Source organism: Gopherus flavomarginatus, chromosome 19 (assembly GCF_025201925.1).
Source record: "Gopherus flavomarginatus isolate rGopFla2 chromosome 19, rGopFla2.mat.asm, whole genome shotgun sequence".
NCBI classification, from domain to species: Eukaryota; Metazoa; Chordata; order Testudines; family Testudinidae; genus Gopherus; species Gopherus flavomarginatus.
The window spans coordinates 1,247,136-1,262,746 of record NC_066635.1 but is presented as its reverse complement, the minus strand read 5'-3'; the positions used below and the strand labels follow the sequence as shown (position 1 = coordinate 1,262,746).

The window sequence follows — 15,611 nt, the reverse complement described above, 5'->3', positions numbered from 1 at the left end:
AATCCGTCTGTTTGAAGAGTGCAAAGCTGCGTTTCTCATTGCTGATTATTAGCTGGCTCCAGATTCCCTTTTGAAGCCTTCTTCCCACTGACACAAATAATTAGCAAATTTCCTTTTACTTGTCTGATCTGTCCTGCAAACAGCATCTCCCCCCTGTTCCTCCGGTACCTGCTTAGAAAGCTCAGGGCAGGAGCAATCTGCTGAGTGAAAATGCCTGATGCGATGTCAAAAAGCAGAAGACATTAATGAAATGCTGCTCAGCTGATGCCAGCTGCCATGCTTACCACATGGAGACTATCCAGCCCCCTGCTAGCCTTTGGTAATCAGTTACCACAATGGCCTCCTGAAAGCACAGCACCTCCAGACTGACTCTGGGTTGTGCTGAATGGCACATTAGTGATCGCTCTGAACCAGCATACTGCGTGCTCTGTCATCTGGAATGAGAAGCGAGACAAGGGAGCCTCACTTTCCCAACTGCATTTCTTAGCCCCAGTCTGAAGAGGTCTAGATGTTTCTGGGAGCACAAAATCAAGGCAAAGTATCCTGGAAAGCACAAAAGAACAGGCTAGACTTTGGCAGAGTGGGTGGAAGCAGCAGAAAGAGGCATCTTCTCCTGACCTCTAACTTGCTACTGGAATGGAAAGGCATTGGTTCTTTGACACTCTCTAACTGAGACACAGATTTGCGCTCAAGGTAAACGGGACACCAGGATTAATCACAGAGTAGCCTTTGCACTTCTGCAGCACCTCACAAGAGCAGGTTGGAGAGCTCCTCCCGAGGACAAATGGAAACTGAGAGAATAAGTGGGGGTACGCTCACTTGGTAAGACAACTCCCATCTTTTCCTGTGCTATAATATATATTCGTCTTACTGTATTTTTCACTCCATGCACCTGGTGAAATGGGTTTTAGCCCATGAAAGCTTATGCCCAAATAAATTTATTAATCTCTAAGGTGCCACAAGACTTCCTCATTGTTTTTGCTGATGCAGACTACCACGACTACCACTCTGACATCTATTTCAGCGATCCATTCGTGAACGTGCTGGTCATGCCCCATCCTAAAGCCTGAATGTAGCTAACATCCACAGCTCCTCCAGGTCATAATGATGCAGAGGAGCAGAGTTCATTGGGCCTTGGCCTCCTGAGACTGAAGCTGGCACTTACCCTTCTAGATGAGAGTCTTTCATGGTTCAGCAGGTTTTTACTAACAACTCCTTGTAACTTGCTGCAAGGCTCCTGGCTTCCAGCACCTAATTAAGTCCCACTGCAGCCCTCCCGACAAGATAGCTCATGCTAAATCATTGCACTGATGTGAGAGGAAAAAACACAGGCTCTACTTTTACTACCCAATGGGCATGTAGGGCAGGAATTACAAAATCACTGAGGGGAGCAGAAGCATATCCCATTGAAAGACAATGGGAGTTGGGCTCGAACTTTTTGGGCACTTTTTAAAATCCTGTCTCCAACTCTGGGATGCTGTAAACCGCACATGAGCTCCTACCTTCTATCAGCTCTCAGTCTGTTAAATAGATTCATGAACTGTAAGGTCAACGGGAGCCAATCTGAGCATCTACTCTGACCTAATGCACATCCCAGGCCAGAAACCACCACCCGAGGAGTCCCACAGTGAGCCCAACATTTTGTGTTGGGAACACAGCCGATCCCTCAGAAAGAGGCCCCTAAATAATTACTGCAGGACCTCATGGTGCAAACACGGACAAAGAAGCCAAGGTGGCAGGTGAGGGATGAATGTAAAGGCACGGAGGAACTGCATTATCAGGCTGAAGGCTTGGTGAAAATTAATTGAGAAGCTGTTCCAGTGGAATTAGGGATTAAGGGCCTGGGTGTCCTAGCACTTGACACTGTAGATAGAAGAGCCAGAAAGGAGGCAAAGAGGAAGGTGTGCAGAGGACAGAGCAGAAAGAGAGAGTGTGTGGAGCGAAGGGAAGAGGATGAAAACAAAAGGAGGAAGAAGGGAGGTTGGGGATAGGAAGGACAAGCCAATCGATCAACATCGAACCTTCACATCCTCTCCCTCATCCTTGCCCTCCCCTGTGTCCCCTCTTGAGATGAGCTCTTTGCAGCAAGGAAGCTGTCCTATTGCACCCACAGCATACGCACAGTATACAAATCAGGAACAATTGCAATCTAGCCTGTAAAGGTTACTCTACTGCCAAAGACAAAGGCTTCCCATCATTTGAAAAGCAGCCTTCTCCCTCGCGGTCACCCCCACTGCAGCCCTCCTGACAAGGGATCTGATGCTAAACTGCTGTCAACCAGAACCAGTCTCAGTCCTTCAGCACCCCCAGGGCTCTCTTCACAATACTGGAGGGTAGCAGGGGGAGACCTCCAGAGGCAAGTGTTTGGAAACTGAAACTCTTCACTGGTTTACGTTCCTATGATCAGATACCAAAGGAAGGTGGGGGGCAGCACTTTGGGGAGCAACACAGGCTGTAACTGTACAGTTTAAACAGGGTCTTTTTGAAACAGGAGCATTTCTTTCTGTGTTGCCTACTGTACCTTAGTAGCATATGGAACGGCCTGTCGGGAGCACATGGCAGCAGGCCCAGTTGCGTCCCACCAAGCTGTGCTGAATAACTGCCCCACGCATATTAACTCACCCAAACGCTCGCTGTGGGAAGACAAAGTCACAGACTGTTTTTTCCAGTTCACATTTCCTAAATCTTTTCCCCCATGGGGGCAGGTTCCAGAAATCGGGCCAGGAAAAACTGTCCAGTAAAAGCCTGTCCGCTGAGCAACAGCACGAACAGGGATGATCAGTCAGGCATCTGCCAGTTCAGATCCTCTGCATTTAACGCGCTCTCTTATCTAGTGGTTAGCGCTTGGGACTGGGAATCCACTAGCTACTCCTGTGACCTCAGGCAAACCTCAACCTCCCAATGCCTCAATTTCCCCCTCTGTAAAATGGAGATAATAGCTATTAGCTACCTTACAGGGGACTGAGCCTTCATTTATACCAAGGATCAGCATGTGACGGGGGAGAGAAAAGACGTACTTGAATGTTTGCACTCAGAGACCACAGGGATGGGCACCATAGCCAGATAGAAACAGAACTTCAGGCAATCTTTAAGAGGGCTTAGGTTGCAGTTCAGAATAACGTTCAAGTCAATTCTTATTGAAACCTGATTGGTTCACCCACCCTTGGTGAAAACTGTAATCTAGCCAGGAGGAGCAGAAAGGATGGTATAAAGCGGGAGTCCTTCCAACCATACACTCTACACTCCAGAGCAGGCATTTCAGAGACCCAGCTCCAGAGGGTGGTCACACACCCAGGCTGCAAATCTGGAGGCCCAGAAAGGATTGCATCAGTTCTCACGCTGTGCCTACAGTGCTGGGAACTCACTGAGAATCCTGCCTCATTAGTGTATTCTCCTTTAGCAGCCTGTCTGGCCAGGAGCTATTGCCAGGGAGCAAGCAGGCAGCATATCACCAGTTCTCTCAATCAAACCCTCCTGTTCGTTCTCTTTGCAGAGCCAGAGGACATTACTTTTTCCTAGTGATGACACAGTCTGGAAGTGGCAACGGTGTCTGTAAGTTAGTATATTTGATACCTAAGTGGCAAGAGTACAAGCTCCAGATCTCAGCAGCAATAACCAGAAAATTACATTTGTTTTCTAGCTGAGTGGAACAGGAAAATGACTCACCTGGATTAAAGGGGCCATTTGCTCTTGGCAGCCTCACTGCATCCACCAGCCTTAGGCACAGAATTATTCTGCACCAGCCTTAAGAAGCCCTCAATGTTCCTCCTCATCTCCTTTCCTACCAGCCAAAAGAGCCCCCAGCAAGTCATCTAGTCTCCCTTCCTAGCTGCCCAGCCCATCTCCGGTCTCCCTCTTCCCCAGATGGCTTCTATCAGCTCCATGGTCATCACACACCTCATCAGCCTCCTACTTTACACCTCCCTCTGGTTACATCACAACCAGCATGACCATTGTCACGCTACACCAGCATCTAATTCTTTGCACACGTCCCACCCATCCACTCAAGAAAGCAGATCAAGCCTCATGTGCCACGGGAGCACACCTGTGTTCCCCACACCCCATAGCCTGCGGGAGCAGAAAGCCAAGAACGCCTCACTCACTCTCATCTGGGTTGGGGGACGCAAGAATAGCACTGTGCTTCCTCTTCACTTCCTCCACATTCTCAGAAATCTTATCGATGAACCCTCGAATTTCTTCCACCTATGGAGACATGGCCCAAAGGAACACAGCTGTTCAGCATATTCATGACAGTCGAATCTATGGGAAGGGGAGAGCCTGCTAGACTCAAGTGCTCCCCAATCTGAAAGCAGTCATAGGAGACCTGGGCCAGCATAGGCTGCTTCCTGCAGGAGCGTTTAGCTGCCTACCATCTGACTGGCTTCTTAAAGCATGGCTATACCATGAAAAGAGACTCTCTAAAGTGCAGCAGGGAGGTTTGAATGCACAAGTTAAACTGCAGACCAGCTTGCTCCTCCATAACTGCTGGATCCACAGGGTTAACCTTCTAGTCATTAAGGAAAACACACTTGGCCGATACACTGGGAGAGCAGACAGCGAGTGAGAAGATGCACTTCTCCATCATACTGCACTTTAAGGAAGGTTCCTGATGTCTTGGGAAGTGCAGTCAGGGTTTGCATTATGCTGTTTTTCCAGGCTGCCTATCTAGAATAGCTCTACCTTCAATTCACTGAGTGACTTTCCAATGGGGTTTTATATCCTACATTCAACTTGAGATGTCTTCACACACCCCAACACACTATGATAAAGGTGTTCTAAAAAGCTGCATGCACTGCTCACAGCCACCCACATGCCAGAATAGAACCTCTCATCTGTAAGCTAGATATGTACAGAAAAAGTCAACCAGTCCTATGCAGCGGGACTTTCAGGGTTGTTTTAGTGCCTTTCTGCTTTAATCAAAGTACTGAGGCAAGAAAGGTTGCAGGGTTTGAGGCTTTCTGCTGCCCCAAAGATAGTGGCTTTCCTCCACACCAGCATAGAGGCATCTGTTCTAATTTACCAACACTTGCTAAAGCTGTCCCTGTGGTTTCGATGGACGCACCTAGAGGATCAAATTACATTACATCATAGGCTTTGTAACTGCACATTACAACCCTGGTTCTGCTATGAAGACTGCAGGATTCTAATTGGTGCCTAAACCTTTATGGGGCATGCTCCAGAGTGTGACCGAGGAGGAGCTAACAACGGCTGAAGTCTGAGCATTGGCAGACCTTGTGTCAATGGGAAAAAGACTCTGTTCCCACTGGCAATTCCTACACATGTGACTGTGAATCCTAACAGTGGCATCAACTAAGGGACAGGGATGAGAACACATGTGGCCATGTATTCTGTGGCTAGAGTCCAGTGGGAGGTCAGGGAGAGAGCACCACTTAGTTCTGACCAGCTCTGAGCTTTGCTGAGAGAACAAACATCTCACCTGTTCAAAGAACTCATCCATGAAGCGATCCCGGTCCACGCTAACGGTGACTTCATCATCATCATCGCTGTCCTTAGCCTGTGCAGACACAAACCCAGACATTAGCAAGCTGCTCTCTACAAATGTCACTGTGCACTTAGCCCAATGGTCCTCTCTCGAGTCAGCAGAATGTGGGTTTCCCCCTGAACTTAGCCTGGGAACAGCTTACTCCTGTGATGCGAGAAGTAAATGCTGACCCTTTAGAAGCTGTGGGGACTAATTAAATTAATGGAACAGGAAAAACCTAGGAAAGAATCAACCCCTGGACACTGTATTTAGTGTGTTACTAAAAGAGTTAAAGAAATATCAAGATCAGGCTCACACACATAGGCATGGTGAAAATCACCACTGCAACTCATGGGCAAGTCACTTAAGCTTTTTGTGCCTAAGTTTACCCTAGTATAAAATAAGAATAATGATATTTACATCTTTCCAAAGTGTGCTGAAATGAATCATTTGATGTCCTCATACACACAGCAGAGGACAGCTCAATGAAAACATCTGCTCCATGCACAAAACATGGGATAGAAAATGGATGCAATATTCACTTTTGGTGGTCCTACTGCAGTAAAACTTTAGCAGAAATAGAGGAGGCAAGGTTCACAGACAGGGGACCAAAATTATGGATCTAGAAAGTCTTCAGCATGAGGAGTTGTTATAGCCGTGTTATTCCCAGCATATTAGAAAGACAAGGTCTCGTGAATATTCTGGGATTAACAGGGCTACAGCACTGCACACAACAATGGAAGATATCGAACTCACCCACCTCCTCTTTAGTGTAAGGAGACAGTTAAAAGGTTTTATGCAGAGAGGAGACATGAGAGAGAGAGAGAGAGAGGAAATAATGAATGGATAGGAAGCTCCTATTTACCTTCACACTCAATGGAAACAAGGGGAGATGCAATGAAATTGAAAGGGAACAAATTTACAACTAACAAAAAGAAAGATTCTCTTTGACTCAATGCAGAATTAACCCATGAACTCCCTGTCACATGGTATTGGAGCCCAGGAGCTTACCAGGATCCTAAGAAGAGTTTGACATGCATGTGGATAATGAGAATATTCACAAATACTGTAGACAGGAAAAAAATAGAAGGGCTCTAAACCCCAGTGCTTCAGTCTACAAGCCAACCATGAATTGTCTGGAGTTAGGAAGAGCAAGTGATTCTAGCATTGTCTGTTATAGGGGTTTTATACACCTTCTTCTACAGCAGCTGGTGCTGGGCACTGTCAAGCCACATCCGCACTACAAAAGGGTGCATCATACACTGATATAGCTGACATGGTGAAAATCCAAGACAAGGCAAACTGACATTTTACCTCAGTATAACTGATTGAGGTGAACTCTAATCTCCCCTTGGGGGCACCTCAACCAGCTTTACCATGATAAAACTAAAGCTTGCCCTGTCTTCACCAGGATTCTCACTGTAAAAACACACCTCTTTGGAGTGAAGACATGACCTTCGAGGCCGGATCCTGGAGTAGCCATTACCCTGATCTGATTCAGACTGGTTGTTCCTAAATCTCGACTACAGGGGCGAGGCTTCATCAAGCTGTATTTGTAAAGCACTTTCAGACCCAACACACAGACAGTGTAAGCACAAACTCTCATTGGCTATTATGGAGGCAAAAGCCTCTCCAGCTGTCGCTGACAGAGCCTGTTTTGTTTCCAAGAGTATTGCTTATGGGCAGGGGGCAGGTGTATCAATATTCAGAACATGCATGTACATCACATGGAGGAGGAAAAGCCCAGCCCCAGAACAGCCTCTCTCAGGTGCAGACTCTGAGGCCCTTCTCCCGCAGAGCTCTGCATTCCAGGCTACAACTCCAGAAAGCAGCCTGTGAGGTTAAGTCAGAGAACAATTTAGGCTTAACAGACTCTCACCCTCATCTGCTCAGCTAACAAGATGTGCTGAATCAGCCCCAGACCTACAGGGCTATTAAATTAAAAGGAGATAGTCAAGAGAGCACTATGTGATCATGCAAAGGTACAGTAACTCCTCACTTAAAGTTGTCCCGGTTAACATTGTTTTATGGTTACCTTGCTGACCAATTAGGGAACATGCTCATTTAAAGTTGTGCAACGCTTCCTTCTAACTCGTTTGGCAGCCACCTGCTTTGTCCACTGCTTGCAGGAAGAGCAGCCCCTTGCAGCTAGCTGGTGGGGGCTTGGAACCAGGGTGGACCAGCAGCCCCCCTATCAGCTCCCTGCCCCCCTAAGTTGCCTGTGCTGCAGCCACTCAGCAGGCTATCAATCAGCAGTTCAGCTGTCCCTCCCTCCACTGCCATGTGCTGCTCCTGTCCTCTGCCTTGGAGCTGCTCCCAGAGTCTCCTGCTTGCTGTGCAGGGGGGGGAAGGAGGGGGCTAATGTCAGGGTGACCCCCTCCCCCCACTCCTGCACTCCCCTTACCCATTCTCCATATAGAGCAGGGAGGGGACACAGACGGAGAGAGACAGAGCGAGCCTGGGGCAGCAGCTGCTATCAAAACTTCCTGACCCACTTAAAAAGACAATGCACTTAAGAGTGGGTCAGCTTACTTAAAGGGGCAGTGTGCATCTCTTTCTCTCCCACATACAAGGCGTGTGTCTGTCTCTGTCTGCTATGCTGGCTCCCCTCCCTCGTGTTCGTGCTGTCTTGTGTGAGAGGCTACATTAACAACACCCCCTGACTTCACCACCTCAACCAAGCTTCACAATCATCATAGCTGTAAACAGTATTAAATTGTTTGTTTAAAAACGTATAGTGTGTGTATATCTATATAACATATAGTTTTTTGTTTGGTGAAAAACATTTCTCTGGAACCTAACCCCCCCCCCATTTACATTAATTCTTATGGGGAAATTGGATTCACTTAACATCGTTTTGATTAAAGTCGCATTTTTCAGGAACAAACTACTATGTTAAGCGAGGAGTTCCTGTACAGTGCACTGCCTAAACACTCCTCACATGCAGCCCAGGGCACTCTGCAGTCACTAGAGCTGCAGATGCACTGAAGCACACACGATTGCTAAAGGATCATATAAATGATTTCATCAAGCAAAGCAAATAACCCTCACACCTGAATGCCTAGGGATGGGAGGGGACGACACCCTCCCTCCTCCCCCGCATGACAATCCTCCACCTCTGTGCAGGCCAATTGTCCCACATATTTCTAAGCCCCCTAAACTTTAAACATTCCTCCTCCCAAATCCAACCCTGCACCCACGAAGCCTGACTCCAAAGACACCCACGGAGCCCATTACCACTGCTCCTTCCTCACCAGAAAGGGATTGCAGTTCAGTTACATAAGGACTCCTCTGCCTCGAACACCTGAGAATGCTGCCTCCACAGAGCCACCAGCCCCGGCAAGCAGGAGACCCAGAAGGCGCAGTGACCCAAGCCAGTGTGCTCACATGGTGCTGCAGAGGACTCCGGCTGTGCTGTCAGGCAGCCCAGCCCCTGGGGTTACATACATAACAGACTCAGCCCTGTGGGTTTCCTGGAAAGCTGCACTGCAGGACTGGTTAGAAGGATTAGTCCCTTCCCTGGCAAGAGTAGTATCCTCTATACTGTCAACTTCAAGCCTTCAAAAATGACAAGTCAAACTCCAAATAATCATCAGTTTTTAGAAACAAATATTGGGTTCTTTGGTTTTTTTCATTTTCCTTCTGGTTTTCGAACCTTGAGAGGTCACATTTAAAGTTTTTCTCAGCAAGTCTGAGGGCTACAAGCTCTATTTCTGTTTGCTTTTTGTAAAAGCAAGTTGAGATTCTGATGTGTTCACCTGACTCCAGGAGCAGGGGCTTTGAGAAAAACACCAAATATGGAAAGATCTGTGATACAACCACAAGCATTGGCAACGCTGTATCAGTCATATCAAGCTAAACAGAAACAGAGCTTCCAGAACACAGGAATGGCCATACTGGGTCACACCAATGGTCCATTTAGCCCAGTATCCTCTCTTCTGACAGTGGCCAATGGCAGGTGCCCCAGAGGGAAGGAACAGAACAGGTAATCATCAAGTGATCCATCTCCTGTCGCCCATTCCTAGCTTCCCCTGCCGCAGGCAATACAGAGGTACAAGCAGGCAACATAGAACACACGTATGTGAGTCTAACTCCCAGGTGCACAAGCACAAACTCGGAAATTCCTAAGTTTGCTTTTAAAGCAACTTAGGAATTTGGAGCCACGTGCTATTCAGTATGGAGCCACGAGCTTATTTGGCCTATTTGAATTGAATCATTTGAATTGAGGGGCACCAGTAAGTCACTTCCCTCCTCCCTCTGCCTCCTGGAAGCCTTGATTTGTTTACCCGAATTGATCACAGGCAGACACACAGACATGAAGTCCAGCCTCGCATCTCACAGACTCTCTCGGCAATTTGTACAGTTCATGTTTCCCCTGATGTTTCATGTATGTTTTCGTGGCCCTAGCATCTCTTCAGGGCATGGAGACATTTTGTGGATGTTTCCACACATACGCCAATATGGCACAATTCTGGCCTGCAATGCCCTTGCTATTCTAGTGCACAGACCATCCCTCAGGCCTGACAAGAAATCTGGGTCCCCAGTACATTATGTTCTCTGGGATCCCTACCCCTTCCCAATTCACCCTGGTTACAGACATTTTTTTTACCAGGATGGAGGGCGGAGCTGAGCTCAGTGCCCCAGTACAATTGTCCCTGCCTTTCTCCCTCTCTCAGCAGCCTGCCCTTGGCTCTAGCTAATGCAGGGGTCTGCAATCTTTGGCACGTGGCTCACCAGAGTAAGCACCCTGCCGGACAGGCCCATTTGTTTACCTGCCGTGTCCGCAGCTTCGGCCAATCGCAGCTCCCACTGGCCACTTCACAATCATCATAGCTGTGAACAGTATTAAATTGTTTGTTTAAAATGTACACTGTGTGTATATTGTGAAGTTTGCTGCTCTAGGCGAGCCGCATACCAAAGGTTGCTGACCCCTTATCTAATGTATCTCAGTCGTGGTCTGCAGCTTTCCTCTCCTGGAAATTCTATTACTGGGCTACAATACAACTTCACCTCTACACCTCACTTCCACCCACTGTGCCCCATTAGTCCAGTTCTGACTTCATCCAGAGAGATAGGAAGGTGTCTCCCCTAAGCTCCCCAACTTCAACATAGATTGCACTGCTCATATTCCTCAGTAAAACAGGAGTCCTCCAATCCACCCACTTCAGTGGCATGGTCACTGTTATCCATGACCAAGAAGTTCACTCGGGGGACTTTCAGAAACCGGATACATTGTGTTTCCCTCTGTAACACTACCTATCATGCCCTGGTACTCCTCCAAATGCAAGCTGGAGGGCATCCCTTGTCGACAATCCTATATTGCTGCCTCCCTCTTTGTTTCTAAATACCAAAAAAACCAAACCCAAGCCACATTTTCCTTTATAAAATGTCACCTATGTCCAGTTGTATTATTCTGAGTGTGCTTTCACCCACCTGGTGCCCTCCTTCACATGCTTCTCCACGTGGGCACCAATGATACTGCCAAGAATAACCTTGAGCAGATCACTGCAGACTACGTGGCTCTGGGAAGAAGAATAAAGGAGTTTGAGGCGCAAGTGGTGTTCTCGTCCATCCTCCCTGCGCAGGGAAAAGGCCTGGGTAGGGATCGACGAATTGTGGAAGTCAATGAATGGCTACGCAGGTGGTGTCGGAGAGAAGGCTTTGGATTCTTTGACCACGAGATGGTGTTCCAAGAAGGAGGAGTGCTAGGCAGAGATGGGCTCCACCTAACGAAGAGAGAGAAGAGCATCTTCGCAAGCAGGCTGGCTAACCTAGTGAGGAGGGCTTTAGACTACGTTCACCGGGGGAAGGAGACCAAAGCCCTGAGGTAAGTGAGGAAATGGGATACAGGGAGAAAGCATGAGCAAGAGAGTGCAAGAGGGGAGGACTCCTGTCTCAGATCGAGAAAGCGGGACAATCAGCGAGTTATCTTAAGTGCCTAGACACAAATGCAAGAAGCCTGGGAAACAAGCAGGGAGAACTGGAAGTCCTGGCACAGTCAAGGAACTATGATGTGACTGGAATAACAGAGACTTGGTGGGATAACTCACATGACTGGAGTACTGTCATGGATGGATATAAACTGTTTAGGAAGGACAGGCAGGGCAGAAAAGGTGGGAGAGTTGCATTGTATGTAAGAGAACAGTATGACTGCTCAGAGCTCCGCTATGAAACTGCAGAAAAACCTGAGAGTCTCTGGATTAAGTTTAGAAGTGTGAGCAACAAGGGTGATGTCGTGGTGGGAGTCTGCTACAGACCGCCAGTTCAGGGGGATGAGGTGGATGAGGCTTTCTTCCGGCAACTAGCAGAAGTTACTAGATCGCAGGCCCTGGTTCTCATGGGAGACTTTAATCACCCTGATATCTGCTGGGAGAGCAATACAGCGGTGCACAGACAATCCAGGAAGTTTTTGGAAAGTGTAGGGGATAATTTCCTGCTGCAAGTGCTGGAGGAACCAACTAGGGGCAGAGCTCTTCTTGATCTGCTGCTCACAAACAGAGAAGAGTTAGTAAGGGAAGCAAAAGCGGATGGGAACCTGGGAGGCAGTGACCATGAGATGGTCGAGTTCAGGATCCTGACAAAAGGAAGAAAGGAGAGCAGCAGAATACAGACCTTGGACTTCAGAAAAGCAGACTTCGACTCCCTCAGGGAGCAGGATCCTCTGGGAAAATAACATGAGGGGGAAAGGAGTCCAGGAGAGCTGGCTGTATTTTAAAAAATTCTTATTGAGATTGCATGAAAAAAAATCCCAATGTGTAGGAAGAATAGTAAATATGGCAGGCGACCAGCTTGGCTTTGCAGTGAAATCCTTGCTGATCCTAAATGCAAAAAAGCAGCTTACAAGAAGTGGAAGATTGGACAAATGACCAGGGAGAAGTATAAAAATATTGCGCAGGCATGCAGGAGTGAAATCAGGAAGGCCAAATCACACTTGGAGTTGCAGCTAGCAAGAGATGTTAAGAGTAACAAGAAGAGTTCCTTCAGGTATGTTAGCAACAAGGAGAAAGTCACGGGAAGTGTGGGTCCCTTACTGAATGAGGGAGGCAACCTAGTGATAGAGGATGTGGAAAAAGCTAATGTATTCAATGCTTTTTTTGACTCTGTCTTCACAAACAAGGTCAGCTCCTAGACTGCTGCACTGGGCAGCACAGTATGGGGAGAAGGTGACCTGCCCTCTGTGGAGAGAGAAGTGGTTCGGGACTATTTAGAAAAACTGGACGAGCACAAGTCCATGGGGCTGGATGCGCTGCATCCGAGGGTGCTAAAGGAGTTGGCGGATGTGATTGCAGAGCCATTGGCCATTATCTTTGAAAACTCATGGCAATCGGGGGAGATCCCGGATGACTGGAAAATGGCTAATGTAGAGCCCATCTTTAAAAAAGGGAAGAAGGAGGATTTGGGGAACTACAGGCCAGTCAGTCTCACCTCAGGCCCTGGAAAAATCATGGAGCAGGTCCTCAAGGAATCAGTTCTGAAGCACTTAGAGGAGAGGAAAGTGATCAGGAACAGTCAGCATGGATTTACCAAGGGCAAGTCATGCCTGACTAACCTAATTGCCTTCTATGAGGAGATAACTGGCTCTGTGGATGAGGGGAAAGCAGTGGATGTGTTATTCCTTGACTTTAGCAAAGCTTTTGATATGGTCTCCCACAGTATTCTTGCCAGCAAGTTAAAGAAGTATGGGCTGGATGAATGGAATATAAGGTGGATAGAAAGCTGGCTAGATCATCAGGCTCAACGGGGAGTGATCAACGGCTCCATGTCTAGTTGGCAGCCGGTTTCAAGTGGAGTGCCCCAAGGGTCGGTCCTGGGGCCGATTTTGTTCAGTATCTTCATTAATGATCTGGAGGATGGCGTGGACTGCATCCTCAGCAAGTTTGCAGATGACACTAAACTGGGAGGAGTGGTAGATACACTGGAGGATAGGGATAGGATACAGAGGGAATTAGATAAATAAGAGGACTGGGCCAAAAGAACTCTGATGCGGTTCAATAAGGACAAGTGCAGAGTCCTGCACTTAGGACAGAAAGATCCCATTCACTGTTACAGACTAGGGACCGAGTGGTTAGGCAGCAGTTCTGCAGAAAAGGGCCTAGGGGTTACAGTGGACGAGAGGCTGGATAGGAGTCAACAGTGTGCCCTTGTTGCCAAGAAGGCTAACGGCATTTTGGGCTGTATAAGTAGGGGCATTGCCAGCGGATCGAGAGACGTGATCATTCCTCTCTATTCAACATTGGTGAGGTCTCATCTGGAGTACTGTGTCCAGTTTTGGGCCCCACACTACAAGAAGGATGTGGAAAAATTGGAAAGAGTCCAGCGGAGGGCAACAAAAATTATTAGGGGGCTGGAGCACATGACTTACGAGGAGAGGCTGAGGGAACTGGGATTGTTTAGTCTGCAGAAGAGAAGAATGAGGGGGGATTTGATAGCTGCTTTCAACTGCCTGAAAGGGGGTTCCAAAGAGGATGGATCTAGACTGTTCTCAGTGGTACCAGATGACAGAACAAGGAGTAATGGTCTCAAGCTGCAGTGGAGGAGGTTTAGGTTGGAGATTAGGAAAAACTTTTTCACAAAGAGAGTGGTTAAGCACTAGAATGGGTTACCTAGGGAGGTGGTGGAATCTCCTTCCTTAGAGGTTTTTAAGGTCAGGCTTGACAAAGCCCTGGCTGGGATGATTTAGTTGGGAATTGGTCCTGCTTTGAGCAGGGTGTTGGACTAGATGACCTCCTGAGGTCCCTTCCAACCCTGATATTCTATTATTCTATGTTCTTCCCTTTCCCTTCTCCTGATGGCCCAAGCCAGGTCAGTATGGGGATAAACACAGATCTCCTCCCACTCATTCGCTTATTGATTTGTGGCAGGATATACCCTAGCTACTTTATCCCTATGTTTGCACAGGATCCACAAACAAGCTTTGCACACAAATGAGGCAGTGTCTCATGCACATGCTCCCATAAATAATTATCAATTCCTCTATATATTTATAAATTCATCATCTCCCAGAACTAGTATAATAGCCTGTTTTAGTCATTTGGCTTTGTGCCACCAGATAATCTATTTGTTTTGCACTTTACTTAGGTTTCACTGCAGACTCTCTATGCTGAATTAAAATGGACTGCATTTTCAAACTGCCAAATGGCTAGGAAGAATCCGAGAAAAGTTAGTAAGCCTGTCGCACGGACTCTCAACACCTGTACATGCCAGGGAAGATTTAATCAGAAAATCATCTGCCCAGTGTACGCAACTGAATACATCAATACTGATCAGCTAGTGTTATACAAAGCATAGGTCGACTCTGGAACAAAAGACCCACGACACACCGCACATCACTGCCTGGCTCAGCTGATTTGGACTGAGGCTCAGAGGCTAAAAATTGCAGTATAGATATTCGGGCTCAGGCTGGAGCCCCTCCTCCCTGGCTTGGTCCCAGAGCTCAGGCTCCAGGCCGAGTGTCTACATAGCGATTTTACAACCCCCTAGGCTGAGCCCCGTGAGCCCAAGTCAACTGACCCCTGCTAGCCATAGGTGTTCATTTGCTGTGTAGACACACCTGAAATGGCACTGTAACCCAACCTCGAAGTGTGGGTGCAGCCTTCTCCCTTTTCTACTCTGGGTTCACCTAGGACAACACCTGGTGCCTCTACCAAAGGAAACCCCTCCTAATGCAGAGAACACAAGGGGCTTGTCCCTTGGGAAAATATTAAACACACAATCACTTCAGTTCCAAGGGGCTCATATCCACCTTTCCTATCTCTTTTCTGAGATGACATGAACATTTCTCTTGGGTGGCAACATTTCTAAGGCACACAGCACCAAGGTATCTAGGTCCCATGAGACTGAATCAGAGCAGACTGCTGGGTCTGTGTGCACACCAGCAGGGAGATAATTCACCTAAAATGCCTGTTTCTTTACCACATGTTTCAACCCTCAGTGCTCATTGCTAAAAACATACCCACACAATAGGAAGGCCCCATTATACCAAATACATATGAATACTGGGTCAGGGGAGGTGGCCTCAACATCGTTCTAACTCTGAAGACATCATCTATAACACCCCTAGGGGTCACGGTACTCCTGTCAAGTGTAATCTACAAAGCGTCATGGGGACAGGCTGACTTGAGATGTTCCT

At 47.6% G+C, this 15,611-nt stretch overlaps 1 protein-coding gene across 4 annotated transcripts in view; it reads right to left on the bottom strand.

The window, feature by feature from the left end:
* Positions 1–15,611, bottom strand: part of STX1A (syntaxin 1A) — a 251,783-nt gene that overhangs the window by 204,268 nt on the left and 31,904 nt on the right. For all 4 annotated transcript variants that reach the window (XR_007770371.1, XR_007770372.1, XM_050929224.1 and 1 more), the window contains exons 2-3: positions 5,438–5,515; positions 4,104–4,203 (exon numbers count right to left, since the gene is read on the bottom strand). Coding sequence is in view for 2 of the 4 variants with exons in the window: in XM_050929224.1 (XP_050785181.1) it covers positions 4,104–4,203; positions 5,438–5,515 (178 nt within the window). In the remaining 2 variants the exon portion in view is untranslated. The remainder of the gene's footprint in view (positions 1–4,103; positions 4,204–5,437; positions 5,516–15,611) is intronic.